Source organism: Sylvia atricapilla, chromosome 10 (assembly GCF_009819655.1).
Source record: "Sylvia atricapilla isolate bSylAtr1 chromosome 10, bSylAtr1.pri, whole genome shotgun sequence".
Lineage (NCBI taxonomy): Eukaryota > Metazoa > Chordata > Aves > Passeriformes > Sylviidae > Sylvia > Sylvia atricapilla.
The window spans coordinates 122,665-148,355 of NC_089149.1; the positions used below are offsets into that span (position 1 = coordinate 122,665).

The 25,691-nt window shown below is 39.1% G+C and overlaps 2 protein-coding genes across 2 annotated transcripts in view; one reads left to right on the forward strand and one right to left on the reverse strand.

The window, feature by feature from the left end:
• Positions 1–222: 222 nt before the first annotated feature.
• Positions 223–6,999, forward strand: TM4SF4 (transmembrane 4 L six family member 4). Its single transcript, XM_066325594.1, has 5 exons — positions 223–620; positions 866–955; positions 3,249–3,382; positions 6,363–6,552; positions 6,777–6,999. The coding sequence occupies exons 1-5, from the start codon at positions 447–449 to the stop codon at positions 6,792–6,794; spliced, it is 606 nt and encodes a 201-aa protein (XP_066181691.1). The 5' UTR covers positions 223–446; the 3' UTR covers positions 6,795–6,999.
• Positions 7,000–9,331: 2,332 nt separating this feature from the next.
• Positions 9,332–25,691, reverse strand: part of WWTR1 (WW domain containing transcription regulator 1) — a 41,918-nt gene continuing 25,558 nt past the window's right edge. The window contains exons 3-6 of the mRNA XM_066325593.1: positions 17,827–18,008; positions 14,980–15,113; positions 14,320–14,432; positions 9,332–13,254 (exon numbers count right to left, since the gene is read on the reverse strand). Coding sequence (XP_066181690.1) covers positions 13,070–13,254; positions 14,320–14,432; positions 14,980–15,113; positions 17,827–18,008 — 614 coding nt within the window. The 3' untranslated portion in view covers positions 9,332–13,069. The remainder of the gene's footprint in view (positions 13,255–14,319; positions 14,433–14,979; positions 15,114–17,826; positions 18,009–25,691) is intronic.

The window sequence follows — 25,691 nt, forward strand, 5'->3', positions numbered from 1 at the left end:
GTTTTTTAAGTCAGTCCTTGCAAAGTAAGTGTTTTCTAATATGAAGAAAGGTCCTGTGTTGCAAAAATGATGATCCAGAACTAAGACAGATATCTACCCATGACCCGAGCCCAGATTATGAGGTGTGTCAGCCACCTTAGTAAAATATTAACAGAGTTTGTGAGTTATAGTAAAATGAGAGGCTGCCCTGCACATTATTTCATTTACGGACGTTCAGAAAATTGACATCACAGCTGCAAGGACATATAAAAAGCCAGCACTGTGCATTTTGGATGGACTGTGGGAACACTGACAGGAGCATTCTACAGGCTCAGCTCCTCTAACGGCACAACAGAAACTGGATTTTGCAAAGTACACTGAGAAGCTTCTTCTTATAAATCAGTTCTGAGAATATCTGAGAGACTTTATTTTGTCTTCAACTGTGTTTGCAATTCCTTTAAAGAAGCATGTGTACGGGAGGCTGTGCCAAGTGCCTGGGAGGCACTCTTATCCCCCTGGCTGTGCTCTGCACCCTTGCTAACATTTTGTTGTTTTTCCCTGGAGGAAAAGTGGCTGACGACAGTGCACACATTACAGATGAAGTTTGGTACTTCGGAGGGATATTGGGATCGGGTGTATTGGTAAGTATCTATATTCAGACATTCCTACCTTCCCTCTACTGGCAGCCATGACTTGTATTGTTGAATTTTCTCAGGACTGCAAATTCCTGTTTGATAAACAAATAACTTTTAAGTCAACCAAAGGCTTGTCAATAAGTAACTTAAGCTAATGATAAGAAAAAAACCAAACCCATAGAATTATTATATTTAAAAGAAAATATAACTTGAATTCATCCCAATTCAAACTGTATTTCTATTATTTCTAGATGATCTTCCCTGCCTTGGTATTTTTGGGCCTTCAGAATAATGATTGCTGTGGATGTTGTGGTAATCGGGGCTGTGGAAAGAGGTTTGCGGTAAGTGGAAGGAAACATGGCAAAAAAAGTAAAAGCTAAACTGTTCCTGATATATGAATCTTCCTCTCACAGTCATTGTGAGTCTAGACAGAGGCTGTCTTGAGTGTGGGACACACAGCCCTGCCATTTGTTTGAGTGCTGGGAAGTGGAAATAACAGGTTTTAAAAATTGTATTATTCCCCTGATATTTTACCACAGGTACCACAATAGTATGGCCTCATTGGATTTTGCCAGGACAAGATACTTATAGTTACTATCACTTTTAAAATTTATAGGTGAAAGATCTACACTTTGTTTTGCAGAGTACAACAGTTCTCTCCTTAGCCAATTTTTGTCGGAAGCTTTTAAAATTAACCTGGCAGTCAGACACTACATTCCCAACTCACTGCAAGCCCACAAAATGAGCTGTATCTCGTTAGATTTACAAGAAATTTCAGGAAGGAATACACCTCGGCAGGTCACCTAATCCAACCTCCTATTTTAAGCAGTGTGGACAAGACTCCACCTTGAATTTACAGCTTCCTTTCACACTAGAAAAGTTTCCAAAGGATACTTTCAGACACTAGTAAACATCTCAAGCATTTTAGTTTAAAAATTAAATGAGAAAAACATTTTATTTCTACTAAGAAAATATGTCCTTTCAAAATAAATTATTGGATCAAGTAGATCATTACATTTTTAAAATAAAGGAACAGATTTTCAATTGGGGAAAAAAAAAAGAGAAAGAGAAAGAGAAAAATAAATAGGAAAAGATTCATACCTATGAGGTTGACCAAAGAGCTTTCCCTAAATTCTGCATTTGATACTGTCCTTCATGCAGTACCAACAAAACAGGTTGAACTTTGAGAGGGAGGAAATGGAACCATTTGTTTATCTTTACAACACTGCATGATCCATTTTCTGCAAGCAGTGAAGAGAAGCTAGCTGAGATTTACAGAGCACATACCACTCTACAAATACCCAGGCATTGGGGTTTTGCTGCTGCTCAGCCAGGTGGTGACCAGGGGCACGGGCACACTGCAGTCCCCATGGTCACGTGCAGTGCCAGAGGTCACACTGCAGTGCCTGCAGTCACACTGCAGTGACCACAGTCACACTGCAGTGTCCATAGTCACACTGCAGTGCCAGAGGTCACACCACAGTGCCCACAGGCACACTGCAGTGACCACAGTGAGTGCTGGCTGAGTAGCAGCCAACCTGCACGTGTGTGGTGCTGCTTGCAATCCTGCAAAGCAACCTGCTTCCTTTGCTGACAGGTGTGTTAGAGTGCAGCTGATTTGGAATATTAATAGAGTCAAGACCAAGTACACTGCACTACAGGAGCCCTACAGGCCTTATCACCATCAGCATAACTGAGAAACAAATTTGGTCTTGTATGTTAGCTGAAATCCTACGTATGAAATCCTTGTATGTTAGTTTGTATGTTTGCTGCAAAAGCATAATTTTAAGGTTTCCCCAGTGAAATATATCAAGATAAAAATGCATGCCAGGACTCAAGACAAGAGTCTTGAGGTCTGAACAAAAACTCACGTAAGATTTGGTGGTATTAGAGGTTGTTTCCAACCCAAATGATTCTAAGACCTGAAAGTATGGGGGTTTTTTCCTCCACCTGTATCACTTTATTCCAATAAAGGACACTACCTCTACCTACAAACTGTTATGGCTACAAGTATTTCAGAATTCAAGCAGGGCATCAGTTTTTGCATTATTTACTTACATATTAGTATATATTGAAAATTCTGTAATAAAAAGCCAAACATACTTTCCCATCCATTCCAATCGCTCTACTAGAGCTAACACTGGTAAGTACCTATGAGGAGATAAAGTAGACTAATATGAAACCTAAAGGGACATCTGGGAAGGAGAACTACAATTATGTGTCCAAATGTAACCAAGATGCCAAAGCTAACTTGTGAAGGATTCCGTAGATTTTTTAAAAATGCCTTGTGTGGTCCAAGACTTCAGTCTTGTTGGCGATCTCCTCAGAAAAAACATCTGGCTGCCGAGGAACAGGAGCCCTGGAACAGGAGGCCCCAGAGAGGAGCAGTGCCATCTGCTGCCAGCCTCTGCCTTCTCCTCCTCAGGCACATGGGGCCAATGCTCATAAAGCTCTAAAATACCAGTGCAGGTATGCATTACTCATTTACTATGCAATGAATACTAACAGACTAGCTGTTTAGGTGCTGAGTATTTGACTATTTAACAGCTGAATTTGAGGAATGTTAACTGACATTAAAAGCGCATTTAATTGTTTGAATGAGAACCAAAATAACCTTATTTTTCTCTTCATCAGATGTTTTCTTCTATAATATTTGCTGCCGTTGGAGTTGTGGGAGCTGGATACTGTTTCATTTTGTCAGCAGTAGCCATAAACAAAGGCCCTAAATGTCAAACTACAGGAAACTGGACCTACCCTTTCCAGGATGGGTAAGACAACACAATCAAAAAAAAAAAAAAAAAAAAATGTATATATATATATATATATATATATGTTTTAAGTTTGTGAGATGATTCAAATTCCAAGTCCGTTGTATGAAAACAGGAATGACACCATTTGTCTAAATTATAGAAGCTCTTAGAAGTGCAGCACACAGCAACATTTACAACCAAAACCACTGAGTTTCAGAGGGGCCGATAAAGAGAAATGCACAGCCTCTTCCTAGGTTATTCTTGGGATGATAAGTAACATATGGGGATAAATTCCACTTAGATGAATAGCAGTGACACATTCTGACACCTCTCAGAGTCCTGAAGGAATTGGCTGATGTAATTGCCAAGCCATTCTTCATATTTGAAAAGTCCTGGCAGTCAGGTGGAGCCCCATGTGGCTGGAAAAGAGGAATCAACACATCCATCTTTAAAAAGGGTAGAAAGGAGGACTCTGGGAGCCATCGACCTGTCAGCCTCACCTCTGTGCCTGAGAAGATCATGGAACAGCTCCTCCTAGAAGGTCTGATGGTGCACACCGAGGACAGGGGAGTGATTTGGCAAGCCCTGGTTGACAAACCCAGTGGCCTTCTATGATGGGGTGACTCCATCAGTGGATAAAGGAAGGACTACAGAAGTCATTTATTTGGACACAATCCCACACAGTATCCTGCTCTCTAAATTGGAGAGAGATGGATTTGATGGGTGAACTGTTAGATGGAGAAGGATTGGTTAGATGGTGGCATCCAGAGGGTGGTAGGCAGTGGCTCAGGATCCTTATGGGCATCATTGAGGCATCCCTAAGGGATCCCTACTGGGACTGGCGCTATTTTGTATCTTCATTAATGCATTACACAGATGGAGGAAGGTATCAAGATGATCAGAGGAATGGAACACCTCTTCCATGAGGAAAGGCTGCAAGAATTGGGATTGTTCAGCCTGGAGAAGGGAAGCTTTAGGGTGACCTGATTGTGGCTTTCCAGTACCTGATGGGAACCTACAAGAAATATGGAGAGGGACTTTGTATAAGACCATGTAGTGACAGGACAATATAACGGCTTTAAACTAAGAGTAGGTTTAGATCAAATATCAGGAAAAAATTCTTCCCTATGAGGGTGCTGAGGTACTGGCACAGGCTGCCAAGAGAAGCTGTGCATGGCCCAGCCCTGAGTCCCTGTGTCCTGTCCAAGGCCAGGATGGACATGGCATGGAGCAACATGGGACAGTGGAAGGAGTCCCTGACCATGGCAGGGGCATTGGAAAGAGATGATCTTTCAGGTCCTTTCTTACGCAAACCATTCTGGGATTCTACGATTCTATGATTCTATTGAAATTTAATGGTACTTAAAACATTACTACTAATAATATATTTTATAATATTATAATATATGTATAATAATACATATTACAATTATATATAACTATATTAATGATATTAATGATATTAATTATATTAATTATATTCTATAATATAGAACAATATAATTATATAATTGTGTTATTAACGATATATAGAAACTATATAATATTAATATATTAACATTATATATTGTATATTATATAATATTACTATGTATCAATAATGTATATTTATATTAATAATATGTTATAGCATTATAATATAATATAATATAATAATATAATATTAAGATCTCTCTATATTATTATACATTGTATAGTTCAATTGTATATTATATATGATATGTACATTATTATATATTATTATATATATTATCTATTTATAAATTTATTTTGGCTATGGCATTTGGAAGTTGCTTCTTCTCATGCTATGCAACTCAAATTTTTGCTGCCATGTATATTTATCACTTAACCCCAGCAATCCCACTGCTCTTGCAGAAGTCAAGACAAGTTCAACAAACAATAGGACACAGTGTGCTACTGAGGAGAGCAGGTGTGACCAGAACAGAACAGCAAGGGCTGCAGTAAACTTCTCATTACCTCAGAACATTTAATGCAGTCTGCCTCAGTCAAAAGGGACCTGGCAGCCTTTCTTATATAACATATATAAAAAAAATTATACCTCAGGTTGGAAGGAAAGAAAAACAAACAAACAAACAAACAACAACAGAAAAAACCCCAAGAAGTATACAGATAGAGGATTATTTGTTCATGGGCTAGTGAGGGCAAAAAAACCAAATCACTTAGTCTCATTCTGAGAATATTTGGAAATATGCTGTTTCAAATGGTTTTGGTTGCAGTCCAGAAATCATTTGACAAGAACACAAACAAGTCAGCACTAAGAATAGCCAGACGAAATATAGCCAGTGCCTAAGCAGTTTACAATTAAATCAAAATGTGACGTTACTACATTTACTTTAGATGAGGCATCTAGAACAAAAGCTGTTATTTTCAGTTCAGCGGGGAAGAAGTGACTTGCATCATTTCATGATTTGATAATTCAGTTGTTTTGATTACAATGTAATTCCTTGTTCCCTACTGTACTTTGAGATACTGGATTACATACCCTGATCACAGTCCACCCACCTCACCTCCCTCCCAAAAAAACACCACAAAAAAACCCAAAACCAACCAACCAAACAAACAAAACAACAACAACAACAAACACAACAAAAAAACCCCCACCAAAACAAACAAACAAAAAAACTGTAATCAAGTGAAAGCAGCAAAAATGCTCCTGACAAAACACTAGAACAGATAAAACTCATTTGGCACATGCTTGGCTAAGATCTTTTCTTCCTAAAACACTAAAAAAATGTTCAATTGTATCAAACACATACTTATCTCCAATTGCACCCTTCTGATGTCTTGCTTTTTTCAAATCACTTGCTACAACTTACCCAGAAAACAAACTGAAGTGTATTTCTAGATAAGTAGCACCAGTGTGACAATGGAAATTCTTACCCTCGGCCATGTCACAGCAGTGACAACCTCCCAGTGATGAGAGACCTCCTCTGTAAGCTGATATAGTTTTCTTCCTAACTATTTTGTTTTCCTGTAGGGATTACCTTGGTGACCATGCATTGTGGAATCTGTGTATGTCACCTGAAAATATTGTCCCATGGCACCTGGCCCTCTTCTCCTTGCTGCTGATCATGAGTGGGATCCAGGGAGTGCTCTGTGGCATTCAGATGGTGAATGGCCTGTTTGGAACCCTCTGTGGGGACTGCAAATGCTGCGGATGTTGTGGGGTGAGCAATGGATGATATTCTCCTCTGTTACTTTGTGTACTGACAAGTTCCATACACACCTCTAGCTGACAGAGAATCTAAACTGGCCTTCCTTCAGCTCCATGATCATGACTTTCTAACCTACTGCCAAAACCTTACACTGTCACCATCAGGAAATAACACAATCCTTTGACAGTCCCAGCAATAGTAGCCAGGAAATGACCTCCATGTTTTTATTCTTCCAGGGAGATGGAACTGTCTAACGAATAGGAATATTGCAGACACCTCTCCTCACCCTGGGAGGATCCCTTCTGCAGCCACTCCACAAGGCAGCCCCCAGAGATGCACTGACTCTGGCTATGGAGATGAGAATGAAGGGCTCTTCCTCCCACCAGTGTTTTGAAGCCCTGATGTCCTTTCCAGCCTTCCTGAAATCCATCATCATGGAATAAAATAAGTGAAATACAACTCTCACATTCATATTTATTTTTGTGAAACAGCTTCCACTTAAAAAGAGGGTATTCTCATGCAAAATACAAATTTGGGTTACAATTTTTATTCAGGTCAGTTAGGTAGCCTGTTACTCCTCAGAGCTTCCAATCTATACATGAGTGCAAATGTTGTTTATTAATCTTTTTGCAGAAGTTCAATTTAGCTGTGTTGAGCACAGTGCTATGAAAGAGACAGGAAAGATAATAGAGAGCTAGCTCAAAGGCAAAAATAACTTTTAGAAAGAACTTTCAAAAACTTTAAAAGAAAAGGCTATTTTCCAGAGGAATCAAGGAGAAAATAAGAGGGAATGGAGACATTTGAGGGATTTAAATCAACCAGTATGCTGCTTTAAAAAAATTCTGCAACAAATTTTCACAAACTAGCTTACAAGGCTGGATGTCTCCATGCTTCTTGATACTGCCCATATCTGTTCCCTAAAATTTTCTTCCTGAAACAATGTTTCTGTGGCCTGTGCTTTCAGAAAATATATTTCATGTAGTGTGTATTTACACTGGAAGACATCTAAAGAATCTAGAAGTACTTAAAAGCACTGAAAGCAATATGCAGAAATGTTAAACAGTTTGATATAGGTACTGAGAATTATGTTGTACAAGACGATAAATTGCAAAAAATCCTTAACAGCTGTCTGTCCCACCTGTTCTACTTATTGCCCAGGAATTTGAGAGTACCCTTTATTTCAACACACACTGTGCACCATCTCATATCTATTCTTTCATCTGTGGTGAGCAGCTGTCCTGCACCTCATCTCACATTTATCTTGTCTGATTTATATGAAGCCTTTGGGAACAAGGAATGTTTCTCATCAGCATTCAACAAAGGGGTGGGTAGCTGCATAGTGCCCAACTTTGGGATATCAATAAAGAGAGTACATAAATCTTTGTGGGAGATGGGAGAAAAAATAACAGGGAGCAAGCTATGATATCTAAAACCAAAATCAATGAGCTACTGCTTCTAAGAGACACCCAGCCACATGATGGCTTTCTAACGTGAGCTAATATATAGCAGATACTGACACAAGGTGCACACATTTCATCTTGTGATCCAGACTGCATTCACCCCTTGGCCTTCAGGTGTGAAAAAGGATAAATGAGCCAGAACAAGGAGCCCAACTGAACTCACACTTTGAAGTGCCAACACTGGTGTTCCCAAATCTATTCAGTTAAAGCTAACATGTGAGGCTCTCCCCAGCACTTAACCTCAAGTGAATCACACATCTGCAGTGTCAGTTCTGCAGTAACTGGAGATTGTTCTGTGGTTTTACTCAGTAAAGAAACCAGTAAAATCAAGGAGAGGGACCAATCATAGCTCCTCATAACAGAGAATGATGTAAAAAGCCAGTGTTAATTCTGGAAAAGAAGGCACAGATAAAGAGAGTGCAGCTCTAGGAAGGGACAGAAGCATGATAATAAGAAAGAAGGCAGAGATAAAAAACAGGGATAATTGAAAGTGTTAACAGACCTCAGGAACCAAATTAAGGACCACACTATGTTACAGTGTGTAGAAATAGCAACATACACTAACACAGAAGTAAAAACAATAGTAGCCAAAAGAAAGAATATTAGTAATATTCTTTGTCAAATCTCAGAAATAGCCATGCTGGCTGAGGGTTCCTTATTCACCCATAAATACTGGCTGCTGGGTGAACGGGATGCTGAGAACACAGCAACTTCAGCATTGCATGGCACTGTTTTAGCTGAGAGCCATCAGAAAAGGATACACATTGGTTATTTAACAACTCAGATTCCATGTGCAGTGTGTATATGTGATTTTGAGCCCATGAACTTCAGCAGGACAAAATTGGTTCAGCCCCTGCACTGCTGAACTATATATAGTTAGTTCTCTTTTTTGATTGTCTTCAATAAATGGACTGCAGAAAAATGAAATGTTAACCACAGGACAGTGTCAGCTTTTCGGGAATGATGCATTAACTGGAGACTCTTTGCAAAAGGTTCATCTCTAAAGAAAGGAAGTAACATATACAATGCTGAAAAAAAAAATTGCTCAGCCCAGAACAAGGGATGTTTTCTCACATCATTCCAGTCTTGACTGTTTGTCACCTGTCTCCAGTTCAACATTAGCTCCCTCTTCATGGATTGTACATTACTCATGGTGCAACCAGCATCAAACCCTGGAGCCATTCCAGCTGCTAGAGGGTGGGAGGGCTGACTTCTTCCATTACACTGATATGGGTGGGGTCTTTGCCCCCATGTTTTAATTCAAATGTATATTGAATTGAATATACATATTGAATACGTAGATACATGTATGAATAGCTCAATATACAATATACAATATAAAACTGAATATTTTAATTCAAAATGTATGCTTTTTTCATAGAATAGTATGTCTGCACCTTTGTTCTGAGCAGTGTTTTACAGTTCCCTGTAAAGCACATGCTAAAACTCTCAAACCATTCCCTCCCCTAAAGATGTTATTCAAAAAAACCAATATGCATCCGAAGTCTTTCAAGTTCATTTGTATTTTTTCATGTAAAAGATCAAAGAAGTAATTAAAACCAAAACAGAATCAAACTCAGGATACAACAGTTTGATCTGACTGCCTCTAATACAATCTATTGCAAGGTAATAAAAATTAAAAACAAATGCTCACACAAGTCATATAAAAAAAATAAAAATGTAAATAAAATTGTTAAAGAACTAGCATATACATGGATGTATGTATTAGGAAACAAGTTTATTTGGACAACCACCCCCATTTTTCTGTAATTAAAACATAGATTTAAATCCTTCCCTTCCCCCAAACAGCATTTGTTGAAAAAAGTCAAACCCAATCCCTCCCCAAGTTACATTCTAACAGTATTTCCAGAATACAAACTATAATTAACCATGTCCCATTACTTCTGTATCACCAAGACTTACATATGCCCCCTCAGGGATGGTCACAGCAACATTGTCCAGCTGGCACATTGGTTGCATTTATACTACAAGTAGACAGTGTACAATTTGGTACATAAATGCTCAAAACCTGAAATAATACAGTGAAATATTATCAACAATAAATTTATTTTCGTATTACATATGCTTTGAATACTGAAAAGTTCTGCCATAAGCCTGTTTGGAACCAGAAACTTTTTTAAAAAGATAACTTTGAAAAAATAGATTTTATTGTCATTGCACTTCATCAGACACATTATCTCTGTAACAAAAATTAAAAGCTGACAGTGTAAAGAATCACTTTTAATTCAACCAAGATTTGTTTCATGACTAAGTAAAGATCTAACCCAAGATTCTGGCAGCTATTTCAACCTGAAGTATTGCTCCACACAGCACCCTCCTGTTTCAGAACTGCTGCTGGTTTACTACGGAAGTAACACAGAAACACAGTTTATTATTGCTTTAACCTTTTAAGGTCTTTGCACCAAGACACTCAACCATCAGAAACACAAATAAAAAGAGAATCAAGCTTGCAGCTTCACAATTCTGATAAATATCTGATGTGATTTCACTAGAAAGTTGCATTAGTTTTCCCTGTACAAAGAGCACCCTTTGGCTGACAACAATGTGTGTGGCTGGGCAGGGATCAGCACCAGCTGACTCACAGCAGCTGCGAGCCCGACCTGCTTAGAATATCTTCTGTTATGACAAACTTACAAGTTCAGTGGTGCAGAGTTACTAGCAAAGGAACAAACTGCATTCTCTAAACATAACCTGCTGATGTGCACTATCACCTGGATCACACCAGCACTCAGGTCCACAGCTGCTGTGGGTCACACCACCGGCTGTTGGCTCCTTATGCCAACTGAGCAGTGCTGGTGACACGGCCTTGAAAGTTGGCCAGAAAATCTCCAATTCTTTATTGAGATCCATCCTGGTACTAAAGAACAAAGCCTTAGGACCATCTGTTTTTAATTTATGCTGACAACCTGAAGAAATCCTTAAAAAGAGAGAGATTAAAACTAATTACACTAATATCGGTCAACCCTGCACGGTCCCCTGTTTATTGAAAACAAATTTATGCTACCTCGACAGTTAGCAAATCTAGCAAGAATTAAAAAAAAACAACAACCCAAATAATAACCCCTCAAAAGAATAAAAGAAATGCCCATTCAGCGATTAAATTCTGTGCAGACACAACTCTGCTGTTACATCTCTTTCTATAAAAAAACCCCACAAAACATTTTTTAAAAGCTACTTTTTACTATGTAATAAAACTTCATAACTGCAGGTCTTTGCCCGACATCTCTTTTTTCAAAATTTCAGTGTGTGTGCTCTGTATTTTTCATCCTGTGACATCATGTGCACTTAGCAGTTCATCATGGACACGGTCATTTACTGTATTGAGTTCTTCTGTTATGTTTTTCACAAAACACTGGAGATTCATTTGCTATGTTTCCCTGTCAGCAGCCATCCTTCCCAGCACGCATCTACATTTATCACCTCATCATTCGTCTTCTCAAATTTGTCAAATCTACTCAGTATTCCCATCACTTCATCACTGACCTTTTCACCTACCTTCACCCAACCAGATGGAAAAAAGTCTTTAGGGGTCAATAGTCCATCACATCAGTAAGATCTTGTTAAGTGTTATCAGAGCTGGCAAACACACATGTATACTTAGTGGTACAACTTTTCTTCTCTTTACATAGCCTGGATTAAGCTTAGAGAAAAGTCATAATGCCTTCCATAAAGTTACCTATTTTTCAATACAAAATTCTTAAATCCATTAATTATAAATTGGATAATCTCAAAACATTTAAGAATATTCAGGACTTCATTTGCATTTCAGGGGAACTGCAGGCTTAATGTTCTTGATGTCTTCTAAGTTCCAAACCTCTGATAAGGAAGTTTTGTAGGATATATGACAGGCAAAAACACACAGCACATGTCTTGTGTCCTGTGCACCAGTTATGGTAAGTGAAAGACATAAAAACTAAGCAGTTTTACCAGGTGTGTCCCAGTGCTGCTTTAGCAGTGCCCTGATAAAGTTCTTGGGTTTTTTTTTCATGTATACAACTACATGTATTTTGACACTGTCAGTTAAAAACATCACTGAAAACAGTAGGAGGAAGGTTTTCTCCCGCCCAATGTATGACATTAACAAGTTGTGCCACATTTTCCAGAACTGATTTTAAAATAATAGTTTTGCACATAAGATACTGCCACAGATTTTAAATATATAAAAAATTGCTTGTTCACATGTTAAGTTACAAAACTGTAGTGCTTAATATAATAAACTAAAAAATCTAAGAATTTTTTTAAAAAAGCTTGTTTGTAATATATTTCTTTGTTTCTAAAAGGCAACTGTCAGTACCAGCCTGGTTTATTTTGTAACAATATTGTAGTGTAAAAATGTTGCTAAACAATTCTGGTACTTTGACAGTGGAATTAATTATTTTCTGAAAACTATACAGTAATTTACTGAAAAAAAGAAACTGATACAGTATTGTTTGTGCCTTCACAAATATATAATGGGAATTACTATGCTTGATATGCTTTGAACTGTATTCCCTACAGAACAGTTAGTTACTATGAACTAAAACAGATTTTTAAGGCTTAAGTAAGTTGATTTAAAAAAAGCTTCTGATACTATTGTCATAAACATAATACTAAAATAGCTCTCATGTCCTGATGCTTTGCACTTTTTCTGAACCAAGTGACCTAGGAGTTAGCTTTTCTGATTCACAAGGGGTCTGTGATGTCAATCAGTACCCAGGATAGGCACAAGCATCAGCCACTTTCTGTCCTAAAAGTGAAGCATTTCTGCCTGGTTTGAAAAGGTGAAAAAGTACACAGATGTGTAAAGTGGTGTGGGTTTCTTTGGAGAAATATATATCCATGTATGTATTTTATATATATATATATATATATATAGGTAAAATACGTATTTTATACTTAAATTAGTATCAATAAAATCCAGGCAGATATTAAACTGACCATAAAGATGATGTAACAAAAGTCAATAAGGCAGTATGTCGTGTCTCTTGAGGATATGCAGATATTCTATGCCTACCCCAAGAGGAAAAATAAATCTGAATTGCACTGTAGGCCCAATAAGCATTACTTGATTACAGCCAGGTAAGGAAGGGCTCGTTTTTGTTAAGCACTGACTCCACGTCGTTGAGAATAGGTATCAAATCTTCTGACTCTAGAGTCCCAAGATCAACATTTGTCCCTGGAAGACAGTCGAGGAAATCAGGGAAACGTGTTTGTTGTGGATTTATGTTCATTGTTGTCTGTGCTATAGTTTCTCCTAGGAAAAGTAAAGAAGAACTTTTGAAGTACCAAACTCTTATTGTGGGTAATTCAAAACAAAAGAAAGGAGATGAAAATTGATTCTTCCTGTTTCCCAACCACTTGTGAGCACCCCTATTCACCACAAATGTTATTTCAAAACTGTATTTAGGAGCAGAGTACATATTCTTCTAAGAATGCATTTCACATCCTTGCTTTGATCTCAAAAGCACAATAGGTCCTTTCCAGCGGTGCTCAAAGCATCCAGCTCTAGCCTTCCACTTGGGAAACAGGACAGTTTCAGGTTTGTTTCCTGTCTGCCAAGGGGACCTCATGTACAGCTCCATCCTGATCTCTGCACCAGGGGCAATGCTGTCCATAGGAAATAACTGAAGAAAGTTCTTTACAGCAATTTAGTTCTGTCATATTACCTTTTCTTTTTTTTTTTCATAAATTAATATGAACAAGCAGAAAACCTTCAATAGATAAACCTCTCATTCTCTGCATAATACTGAATTTCTGATGACTTCAAAAGAAGGCTTAGGTGAGGAACTGCTGAGAATTTCCCTCTCTGAATAAACCCTTGATTTCTCAGTAAATTATTTCAGTATTAAATACCATGAGGACACTAATATAAAATAAATACATATCAAAATGCAAGCTAGCTAAATACATTCTGGTTTAAGGCAAATCCAACTTTGCCAGTATAAGAGACTTACAAGCAAGACTGATTTTCCAGAGTTAGAAAATGTATTGATTTGTACATGTAACCCAAAACAAGCTTTTTACCCCCCATACCACGGAAAATGGTATGAAAACAGAAATTAAGGCTTGCATTTTCCAGGTTTTATTTATTCTGTTTAATATCAGTCTGAGGTAAAGGGGCAGAACCTGGATCTAAGTTAAAGCTGAGAACCTTCTGGGCACTAAGCACCTTCTAGGTATTTGCTCCCACAGTCTCAGTCTGTTCTCTTGGATAGGAAACCAAGAGATTATCATTCAGTTATGCAATTATAAAACATTACTAGTCATACTACAAAGTTATTAAGTGGACTATACTTTAAACTAAATCCGAGTATTCTACCTGTATCCATCTCATCCACGTTGCTGAGGAAATCTTCAGGTGTCGTTGGTATACTGTAGCATCCTAATCCCAAGCCACTGTCTGTACTCTGTTCCCTGGAGTGGTATGGCCCACTAAAAATGGGAACATGAAAAAGACTCAGTAAAGATGCTCTGACAGACACAGTTCCTGAGCACAGTGTTGGAAGAGAACACAGTAGGTTACATATTAGAAATAGATACTGAGTCATTAAACTTCAACTGTTGGCCACTGATTAGCCAGCATCATAATTGTGTCACATCCGCCCAAATAACACAGTAATTGAAGTGAGGCCATTCATACATTTTGAAACACACACGTGTATCTGTAACTCTCTAGCTGAAATCAGTTCTGACAGCCTAAAAAGTTGTGTGCATTTATACTTAGGTAATGTACCTATCCTACCTAGTCTTCTACATACATTAACAACAGAATTAAAACCACCTATTACAATTTATTGCTTTTTCTAAGATTCCTTCTTGAAACATAAACTGAAAGATTTCAGATTAGCCACTCAGCCAGACCCCCTGCTTACAGTAAGTAAACAAAAGAAGACGATATAGAGACTAGTTTAGAGAGACAGCTATAACAGTTTAGAGAAGGCAACAGAAACAACTGCCTAATGAGGAAGAATGAACTTGCCTGTTCAAGAAAGGATCAGATCCATTATTTGTAATAGGCCTCATGTCTTGTGTCATGGCAGGGGTGTTCACAGCTGTCTGAACTGGGACCATGTTTTCTGAGTCCATAGGAAGTTGTCTGCAAAGAGCAGCTTCCTGAAAAGACAATCAAATGCATGGGAAGGGTTATTCCAACAGCTCAGGAATACAGTAGTCTTGTAACAAGTGAACACGTAACATATACACTGAAGGAAAATAATTCTGAGTGATGTCACTGATGAGTATTAGTTTACACTGATACGAAGAAAATCATGATGGTAGACAATGACCCTCATACCCACCTGTGCTGGCTTAAAGCACCACAGAATCTAGCCGCCAGTTCTAACATATCTGGAAGGCAGGCCTGTAATTCAGCAACTATAAAGTACTTAACATGTTACAAGGAAACCACTGGCACCAAGACTGTGATCTTTACAAGGAACACTCTGCCTAATAGTAACCATATGCCTAATGACCTGTCTGGTGTCTGCTATCTGCAGGATGATAAACAAGCAATCAGAGACAAAGGAAACTTATTTTTCGCAACCCTTCCTGAAAGATAAATTCTTATAGCATTATCTCTGCGAAACACCCATGACATCTAGTGGTACAGAGTTCTACACAGAGGTTGTCTGGCTCCATTGCAATGTTCCCGACAAAAATCCTAAGACCTGAAAATAATAAAGCTGTATCTGTTTTTACCATAATTAACTTATTTTTTTAATGAAACAAGCAAAGTAAATATTTCATTTAAATCCTAGTAGAAAACCCTCTCCTCTGAATCAATCGTTCAGTCTCCCCAGTACAGAAAGGATGAAGAGGTTCTCAAGGCTAGAATATGGTGTTTTATTATGTTTTCAATTGTTTTTTTCATTGAGAAGGACTTTTCAGAGATTTCTGACTGACATTACCTCTACTGACTTCCATTTCCATGAAGTTCTTAAGCAGCAAGCACATTCTCTTTTTTCCTTTGGAAAGCTGGCAAAACCAAATTAGTATAGAAGAACATTAACTCCTTATAGAATGACAAAACTGAGTAAGGAAACCTTTAAACAGATGCTATCATATTGGTTTTCTGAAATGCTGCCTTTCTTGCATGTGCTCAGTCTAGAGTTCTAGGGTTGTAGCAAATACACGAAGAGAAGGTCAAAGAAGGAAAGAAATTCCCTAAGCCAAGAGCTTCCAGAGCTATGACCTCTTCCCAGCTGGGCATGCTGCTCCACCCCAGCAGCTGCTACCAGCAATGGCTGTGGGGAGCCAGCAGCTGCTACTGGGCTGAAAGGTTTGTGACCCTCCAAAGAATCCTTCCCCTCTCACTCAAACACTCTGCACCTCCTCACAGCTGCTAGCAGCAGCATACACACTTACTCAGCATTTTCCCCTTAGATAGGTTATGCTAGAAACGCAAAAACAGCAAGGGAGGGTTAGGTCAGGAGTAGCTGTACTTGAACACTGATGACCAGAGGGATTTGTTGTGCCCTCAGCTGCCAGGGTTCAGGATACCGAGGTTACTGGAAGGAAGTTCACAACATTCTGTTAGGAAGAAGACATTTTGCATCTTGCTTTCCTCCCTAAGTGTGACACCACTTGTAAAAACTTCAGTAATGCAAAGTGATGCTGTACTACTTCATGCAATGTAGAGCTTCAGCAAACACCATAGGGGCAGGGTGGTATGAGCACAGTAACTGGGAGTCTGGACTGAGTGTGGCACAGCTGCAGAGGGCTGTGAATGTATTAGTTTCAAAGTCAGCAAAGCAGCAAAACCCTCCCTTGTGTTAATGGCACAACTGTTTTGAAGCCTGATCTGCTCTTGTCTTGAATCAAGAATAGAGTTAAAGAGAGTAAAAATAGCTAAACTTGTTGTTAGCATGACGATCATGACTAATCTCATACCAGATATCCTCACTCTCTTCTCACACCTGTCTCTATCATGAGCTCCCGATGAGAAAGGACACAAAAGGCTTGAGACCCCACCCATGTCAGAGACTGCCACCTTAATAATGTGGAAGCTGCCATTTTTAAAGGCAGAACTTAGGACTGTTAACTGCAGCACCTGCAAGGCCACAAATAATAATATGCTTTTTGATAAAGTGTACTTCTTTCATGCTGTTTCTGAGAGAAACAGGTTCCACTAAGGAATCTGATCAATATGCCATGCAAACATCCCACCACTAGTAGATTTGTCTGTAACAGATGAAACTCAGTTCTTAAAAGTTTATTTTCTTAAGGCACTATAAGGGAAGTTACATATCTATTTCGTACCATATGACATTGTATAGTCATTACATAGAGCTGAAACTTAATAAATAGAACAATAAGCAAAACATCCACAAATAACCAACTCTGAAAAGTCTTCAGACCAGAGGTGTTCACATAAGATGTAAATGTGATTTTAACTAAAAGGCAAAGGGTGAAAATCAGGAGAGTAGGGATTTGAGTCAAGAACAATTCCGTAAGTTCTTCCTTTATCTTCAGTGAAGCAAGAACATGGTCTCCTATGCAAACCAAGTGAAGCTGCACATGAATCAGTGTTAGCTGCTTATGGACAGACAAAGAACAGAATCTGGCCCTTGTATGACTATTAAGAAAGGCTGGTAAGAAAGACACCAGGTCTGTAACTTCTGACTGATGGCCATTCCCTGTTCTGTTCAGTGCTAGTTTTGGGAAAGAAAAATGAAATTAGCTGTTTATATTAGCTTTTTGGTTACCCATCTGTAAAAGCACAGTTAGTCTTGACATAAAGTAACAGAGCCACTAACTGTACTTGTTAAAAATTCAGATGCATTGAACTAAAAGCTCTTGAAGAAAGAAAGAGTATCTTTGGTGTTACCTGTCGCAGTAACTCCTCCTGACGCATCCGAATTCGCTCCCTCTCCATCTGGATCCTCTGGAGCCTGAGTTTCTGCTGCTGCTGCTGCGTGGTGAGCGCGCCGGGCAGCGCCAGCAGCGCCGGGGGGCAGCTCTGCTGGGCCAGGGCTGGGCTGGGGGGCACCTGGGGCTGCCCCTTCATCACTGCAGGAGAGACAAGGGCTCATGGCACCCGGGCCACAACTGCATCTGCAGGGAGCACGGGGCCCAGGACACACGCTGCTCACTTACAGGAATGCACGATTAGAATTTCTGTACTTCAAACGATTGAGACTCCATCTGGCAAGATTTGCACTAGCAACTGCTTAATAAACGGTTTTTAATGTTCTGAGTGTATCAAACAAGAACACCTACAATAAAATAAGTATTCATGTTTATCCTGGTATGTTCAAATATTTACCTAATAAACTAGTAAATAACAGGAATTTTTTTTAAATTGAAAATTCCTAAAAATGTGTGCATATAATAGACAGTAAGCCAGTAAAAATATTTCAACTTAACATTCTCTTTATTGACAGATTTAAATCAATCATTATTATTACCAGAAGTAATTTTCAATTAACAACTGAAACCTTTTCTGATAGGACATGACCCATCCATCCCCCAGCTTTGGTAGGAGATTCACAAGGTTGACAGGGGAAGAACTTCGTAGATGGCAGGGTTAGAAACAGGACCTTTAGTAAGCAAAACTGAGTTACTGAGTAAACAAAGTAAATCCCCTCACTTGCTGACAGAAGGCAGTTGCTGAGTGAGTTAATGTCGCTTAGATTGTTAATGTTTCTTAAATCAGCATCATCTTTTCTGATCAAATTCAGAAAATAAAAATCAGAGCAGAATTCTCTGTGAGATGGACATTTTTACTCATAGAACTGCTATGAAAAAAATTGCAAGAATGTGTAGCTGTGTGACAGTCTGGTGCCAACATGTTACAAAGCTAATAGAATGCCCTGTCACCTCAGACAGCAGGTATCACTCCTGACTTACCAAGACAAATTTTCTCCTGTTTATGGTGCTAAGAATAGCATCCAGCATTGATATCCTCCAGACAAGCCAGGAGTGAAACACAGAGAATTTTCAACATTTTAACTCTATGGTCTGTTCAGGACTCAGGTTAGATTTATTACCTATGCAGACCAAGCCCAGCTGCATGGACCAGGTGTGAATTAGTCCTGGGCCATCTCCTGGGCCAGCCTGGATCTAAGGGCAGCTTTATTACCTGTAGGTGGTGCAAAGCCCACGCTAATAAATCCTTCTGGACCTTGTGGAAAGTATGCAGGCAGATCTAAACCATCTTTGCAACTTGCTTCCAGAACCAGGTGTTCTGGAGAGTACTGCACAGATTGATGCCAATGTGTCATCCCACGGGAGGTTAGATTCGAGATTAGGAAAAATTTCTTTGCCAGGTTTGTCCAACCTCTGGCACAGGTTGCTCAGGACAATGGTAGGGTCCCCTTCCCTTGAGGGATTTAAAAGATGTGTCCCTTGAGGACATGGGTCAGTGATGGCCTTGGCAGTGCTGGGTTAATGGTTAGACTCAATGACCTTTGAGAGCTTTTCCAATCCAAAAGATTCAATGATTCTGATTGTATCAGACCTGGGATAGATCTTCGTACAATTTTATATGCAACACTGAAGGTAATGCCAGGTAGGTTTTGTCCTGCAACCTCACCTACTTGGGCAAACCCCAGCACCCAGGCAGAACACCAGTCTCTTCAAAAGAAGTGTGGCAAAGTGTGATGATACAGTTGTTACAGGGCTAAGACTTCTTACTGCTTTACTAATGTTCACTGTGTCAGTTTGTCAAGCAGCAAGAAAAAAAATGGAATAAACTAAGTTGCTTTTCTTAAGGGTAGAGTTAGCATGATATGCATAGGGAACTGAGAAAAATATTGTATCTGGAATAGTTTTAAGCATACTTCATAGGTCTGATATTGTCTAGACTTCAATTTAATAATGGACCTTTAAATATACTGGTAGAATAAAAAGAATCCCAACAATGGACAAATTACCCTTGTGGTATATCCTTGAACTTAGTTTGTGAAAAACATTTTACCTAAGTGCTTTTCCTGGAACTGCGCAAGTGAACCAGAACTGAACCCAGGCAGTAAAACTGGGTTGGTATACAGCTGATAAGTTCTTGTCACTAATGGTCTGAACTTCAGCGAAAGGAAAGTCTTTCGTCGGCCCCAGTGAGCAACTTAACAAACAATTACATTCTACAAATCCCTGTTCCTTGTGATATAATCCTATGGCACACCTGTTGTGCTATTTATGATGTTTTAGTAATGCCTGCTTTAATTTATATTTCAGTTCTGAATTTGTATTTGAATAGTATGAGTAACATAATGGAGTTTGGACTAAAAAAAGAAAAACCTGGAGTTCACATTCCAGCTGGACTGCCCAAGACAGACCCCACTCTCAGTGCACTGACACCATCAGACACACCAGGGACCCTTGACAGCTCCTCTCAGCCAGAGCTCTGCCGAGTCTTGGGACCACTGGCCTGGTTTTAAGAGGTCAAAAAGTTACTGAAGAAAAACAAATGGTCTTCAGTAAGCTTCAATTCACTAGGCAGCCTCTGGGACTCCAGTGTAACATTTCTAAAGTTCTGCAAAGAAAAAAAAAAAAATTCAAAAGCTCAAATGTACCACTCTGGTAAAGGAGATGGGTCTAAATAAGAGAAGAATATTTGTCATTACAGCAGACAGACTCAGGGTGGCCTTGAATTCAGTTCTCTTGGGGAAAACCAAATTTATTTTGCAAAATTAAGTTGTCTTTTAATAAACAGCCATTACACAATTATCCAGCCCAAATGAAAGCAAGTAAAAATATGGAACTAAGTTCCAAACCTGAACTATGTGGCCACAGTTTCACTGCAGTCCATGAAATTGCAACTATTTAGTTTACATCAAGTTAGACCTATGTAATTTTCTTTTTCCAGTTAGATGAAAAATTTTTTTTTGTTGCTTTTGTTTGCTTTTAAGTTATTATCGATATCGTAGTAAATAGGGTTTTCTGACATTGTAGGAGACCTTTCTGTTGGATTGGGTAAAGATTACTAACCAGGCAAAGATTACTTTGTGGACAAGAGATACTGCAGGTTGCAGAAGCCAAAAAATGCAAGTGTCAATCATTTTAGACATTTCCATTGAACTGATTGCACCAACTTTTATTATTTAAGTGTCAGAAGTGTCTGGAAGCAGCTGTGGATCTTTCTGCTCTGTTTATAGGTACCCAGATGCAAATTCAGATGAACTGGCCAGCGCCAGGTCTCATACAACACAGTCTGATGAAAAACAAATGTCTACACAGGTTAAAAAAAACCAACCCCAAACAACCCAGCCATACTACAGTTCTGACTTAGCCATGACACTGTAAAGAAAAAAGACTGGGCTCCCCCTCCTTTTCTCACTCCACTTCAGCCAACAAAGAACTGCTTGTTTCATTTATTTCCCAGAAACAAGCATTAGCCTTCTAACAAGGTCAGCAAAAAATGCTGCTTTTCAGTTCTGCTGTATTTTGTTCCAAAAATCTGTAAAGTATTAAAGCAAAAAGTTGCACTATTCCAGTGCACAGAGACTTCTTTATTCAGATTTCTGAGCTGAAAATAGCTATATAGAGATTTCTCAACAGTTTCAACTGTTAAGGTCTGTGATATTCACATTTAACTAATCTTTCCTCTTTTCAGTGATTTAAGATTAAAATAAACAATACAAACAACCTGCAGGTGCAACATCAAAGCTATGATTTAGCAGAAAGTTATTTAAAAGATTAGAGATTTACTCTGCAAGCACGTTTAACAATAAATCAGTAACAAAAAGTGATGATGGGGGCTGCTTGAGTGGAGAGACAGCTTTAATGCTAATGATTAATCCTGATGACTGTTAAATTTAAAATATTTAATGAATTATTTTTACTTTTATTTTGCTTCATGCAATCTTCAGCTTTTGCATTTCATTCACTTTGACACCATGGTAATGACCCTCCATTCTTGCACTGGCACATGTTTGGATTACTACCCTTGAGGGGAAATGCTTACACCAACAGGAACTTCTTTGTGTCAAAATTAAAAATGACTAGAATTTGAAAAAATGCCAACGTCTCTCTTGAACACATCAACCTTTAACATGTCAGTTTTATTAGATGACCAGTTCGTGGTTTAAAGGTGTGTCTCCTTCGATTCAATATACCAGATACTGAAGTTAATTCCAATTACATTCTGGACTATTAACCACTGGCCTTAAACATAAGTAAATTACTCCATTTGAAATCTGCCTGATAAATCACTTGTTAGAGGTTTTTATTGCAAACAACCCAAACCCCCTCACTCTTTTGAGAGCTACATCCCAAAGCTCTCATTCCCACGGAACGTGCAAATCCTCTATAATACTTTCAGCTCTCTTGTAAGTAACCATCAGAAGCAGGTGCCAAGATTATTCCCATTGACCACAAATGAATTGTGTTTGCCTCTTTCAGGATATCCAGTAATTAAAAGTGACCTGGAACAGGAAGCCTTTCCACCATGCAGGTGGTATGAGGGCATTGACTACAGAAAGGGAAAAACATGTTCCTCTCAGTGTCACACATTTCTAGCCAAATTTCCAGCCAATGCAAACCAAAACTTGAAAAATCCCGGACGTTAGTGAACACTTTTCAGGGACATTAGTGAACACTAAAATACACATCATCTGGCTTCGAACACTTAAGGAGTGTTAAGTTCTCCAGAGACTGGCTTTGACATAGTTACCAAAACTGCCTTTTATCATCCTTAAACAATAGCAGCTACACCTCTTTTATCGTGGCAGGATATGGAAACTTCGGTTCATGTGTTTATTGCTCCTAGATAGGATTTTGGCATTGTTTTATTGATTGGATTTCCTGGCTGGTTAAAAAAAAAAAAATGAAAGCAGAGCTAAAGTGCTATAACTCCCAGTTATCCAGACCCATTTGAAAAAACATTAGCAATACAGCTGAAAGCTAAACTTCTTAGATTCATGGATGATTTTCCATTAAAGAACAAGCGTTGGAGGCTCTTCACAATAAAAATTTTCTAGTCTGTAATACCCAATGTCCTTCATCTTAGAGAACAAGTGAATTAATAGTGAAAGCCATCCTGCTTGTATCACTTGGGCCATGCCTGCTTGTGGGTCATGACAGAGTACCTTCTGAGGTAAGGTTCTCTTCTTTCAGAAGGGAAAACCAAAACAGAAGCAAATAGTTCTCCACCTGGAGTTCGATACAAGAAGTAAATGTGTTTGAACTCTCAGGATCAAAGCATACACTGAACCCTACACAAAGTAACATCAGGTTTTCCACTGTTTTCTGCCTGAACTGGTCTATTCATAAAATAGAGACAAATATTACCAGCTTCTGCCAGAGATGAGCCATGCTATTTTTCTTATAGTCAGTATTTACACATAATCTGATCAGGTGAAAATGGAGACGTCAAGAGCCAACTAAAGTACATGTGGCACTCTTCTCCCTCTGCCAGAAATTCTTCTCCATTCTTAAGTGTTTGTGTGTGTGCATGGGTGTGGGTGTGTGACATGTCCTGAAACTCCTCCACTCAGTGCTGATGACAGAGCATCTATTTCCTTTGTGGTGCCAGTCTCCTTCCTGATGAAGATGTGAGAACTACACCAGCACCTTCTCCACTGTCACAAAGGATTTCTACACCCAAGTGCACAAAGTCCCAAGCTCCTGCTCTTGTCCCACTGCTGACCCTGCTTTCAGCAGAGGCTGGGTTAGAGCTCTTGCAAGGCCCCTTCCCACCTCAGCTGTTCTGTGACGGACACAACTGTAACTCGTGCAAGGCCTCACCCTGTGTGGAAACTCACTGAGAAAGAAGTCCTTACCTCAGAACAGGCATCTTCATCTCTGTGAGCTCACGACATCAGTACTGATCTCCCAGCAACTGTCCCTCCATTCAGTACACTAGAATGAGTCCACTAATGAGGTTCTTATCAAACCTCTTTGAGGATGTGGCTAGCAGACTGCTGATAAACCAGTAGCACAGAGATAAAGTACAATCTGCTCCAAATATAGAGAGTACAGGAACACTGAAAATCTCAGGAACTATAACATTATTTGTGATTTTATTCCATGCAAATGTGCATTTTGATGAATTCATTTTGGCAGAACCTAAAAATATATATAAGAATATGTATTTATAAGTTACTATGTCAGTGTACAGAATTAAAGAGTGATCCAGGTACATTTTCTGAAGGCAGCATTACCTAGGTCAACAGACACTATCACCCACCACCACAGAACACCCCCAGTCAGCAGGGACCTTGGAAGATCAGCTTGTCCAAACTTACACGGAAAATAAAACATTGCAAGGGAGAAAACAGAGAGGGTAATAGAAGATGGCTCAGCTCTAACACTTCAAAGATCCACATGAACACAGCTTGTCCCTGAGCTCCAGACCTTGTTGCTCCCGCCCTGACAGCCTGGTCATAAGTAACTACAGCATTTAAAATCCCTTCTGCCCATCAACTCCATCTCTGTGCACAGTCTGATGAATCACACAGGTTCCTGTTTGTACCAGAAGGGGTAAAACCAGGCACACCTTTCTGTAACTGCTGCTGCTGGAGCATCCACGGTGAAGAGAGGCAAAGGGGACAGCGGTGGCCAGGCATCAGGGGCACCCCACCTGGCTGGGCTCTGGTGGCTTGAGTTAGACCAAACACCAATTTTAACCACAGGTAGATAAATTGAAAGCCCCTATCCACGTCCAAACAAACTCAGAGGCCTCTCACAAAGTGGCAGTGCCCAAAACTCTCAAACCAGCAAACTCTAGGCACTGCTTAACACACGTTTTTGTCACTCACATGGGATGTAGAGTAACTGTGCCTTGCAGCCTGCAACTGCTATTTGCTCCAAGGTCCAAATCCCACATCCAACTGTGCCACAGGGTGGGCAAGAAGTCTTCTGAGTTTGTTTGCAGATAGCATGTTCTTTTTGTATGAGCTTTTTAAGGAACTCACATATAAACTCATGCTATCTTATCCAGAAAACATAAACTATTAGAGGGGTTGATAATTTTATGGCAAAGTAAGTTGCAAATTGTTAAATTTGGAAAATACTTAAATGAAGACCAGATTGTGCTTACCCTCTGGATGAAGAGTGCAATCACAAAAGAAATCTGTTTAAAACACTTTGAAGGGAGAAGGATGGAAATAACAATGGGTTTGAGTGTTGCATAATGTAGAATAGAGAAAAACTACAAAACAAGTAGCATTTAATTTAAAAAATCGTACAAAAGAAACTTCTGTAAGAACCTAATTTTTCCTCTAAGTCTTGAGACATGTAGCTCAAAAATCACTCTCCACAATCCTTTCACATCAGGGAATGCCATGAAGGCAGAAGGGCGTGTGTGGCTCAGATTCAGGCAGCAGAGTGACCCTCAGCTTGGTGCACTGCAACTGCTTTCTCCTCCCTCTCAGGCACAGGGGTCCCTGTGGGTTGGTCTCCTTGTTCAGGGAACTAGGCCTGACAACTAAAACAGGGATTAGGAGTAATCCTTCCTTCCACAAATGGCCCTTGATTATACTGCAATAATTGATGGGCAAGAGAAAGTTAATATCTTATCAATCAGCTGGAAAATACTCTGTTTTAGAATGGGCAGAAAATTAGGATCTCTGTAGAATCAGCATCACAGTAAATGAAGTTTCTGATGTCCTTATGAAGATGCAAGAAGTACACTGTTTCTTCTTATGTTCAGTCTGAGGTTGATCACTTTCCCTTTTGCTTCCAACAACAAAATATACACTGAAAACATTCCTATTACTGCTGCACTTTCCTTAGTATATACATCTAAATAAT

Coding starts and splice junctions, on each gene's coding strand:
- TM4SF4 (XM_066325594.1), top strand. CDS start 447: ATGTGTACGGGAGGCTGTGCCAAGTGCCTGGGAGGCACTCTTATCCCC. Junction 621..865: donor TATTGGGATCGGGTGTATTG/GTAAGTATCTAT, acceptor TATTATTTCTAG/ATGATCTTCCCTGCCTTGGT. Junction 3,383..6,362: donor ACCTACCCTTTCCAGGATGG/GTAAGACAACAC, acceptor GTTTTCCTGTAG/GGATTACCTTGGTGACCATG.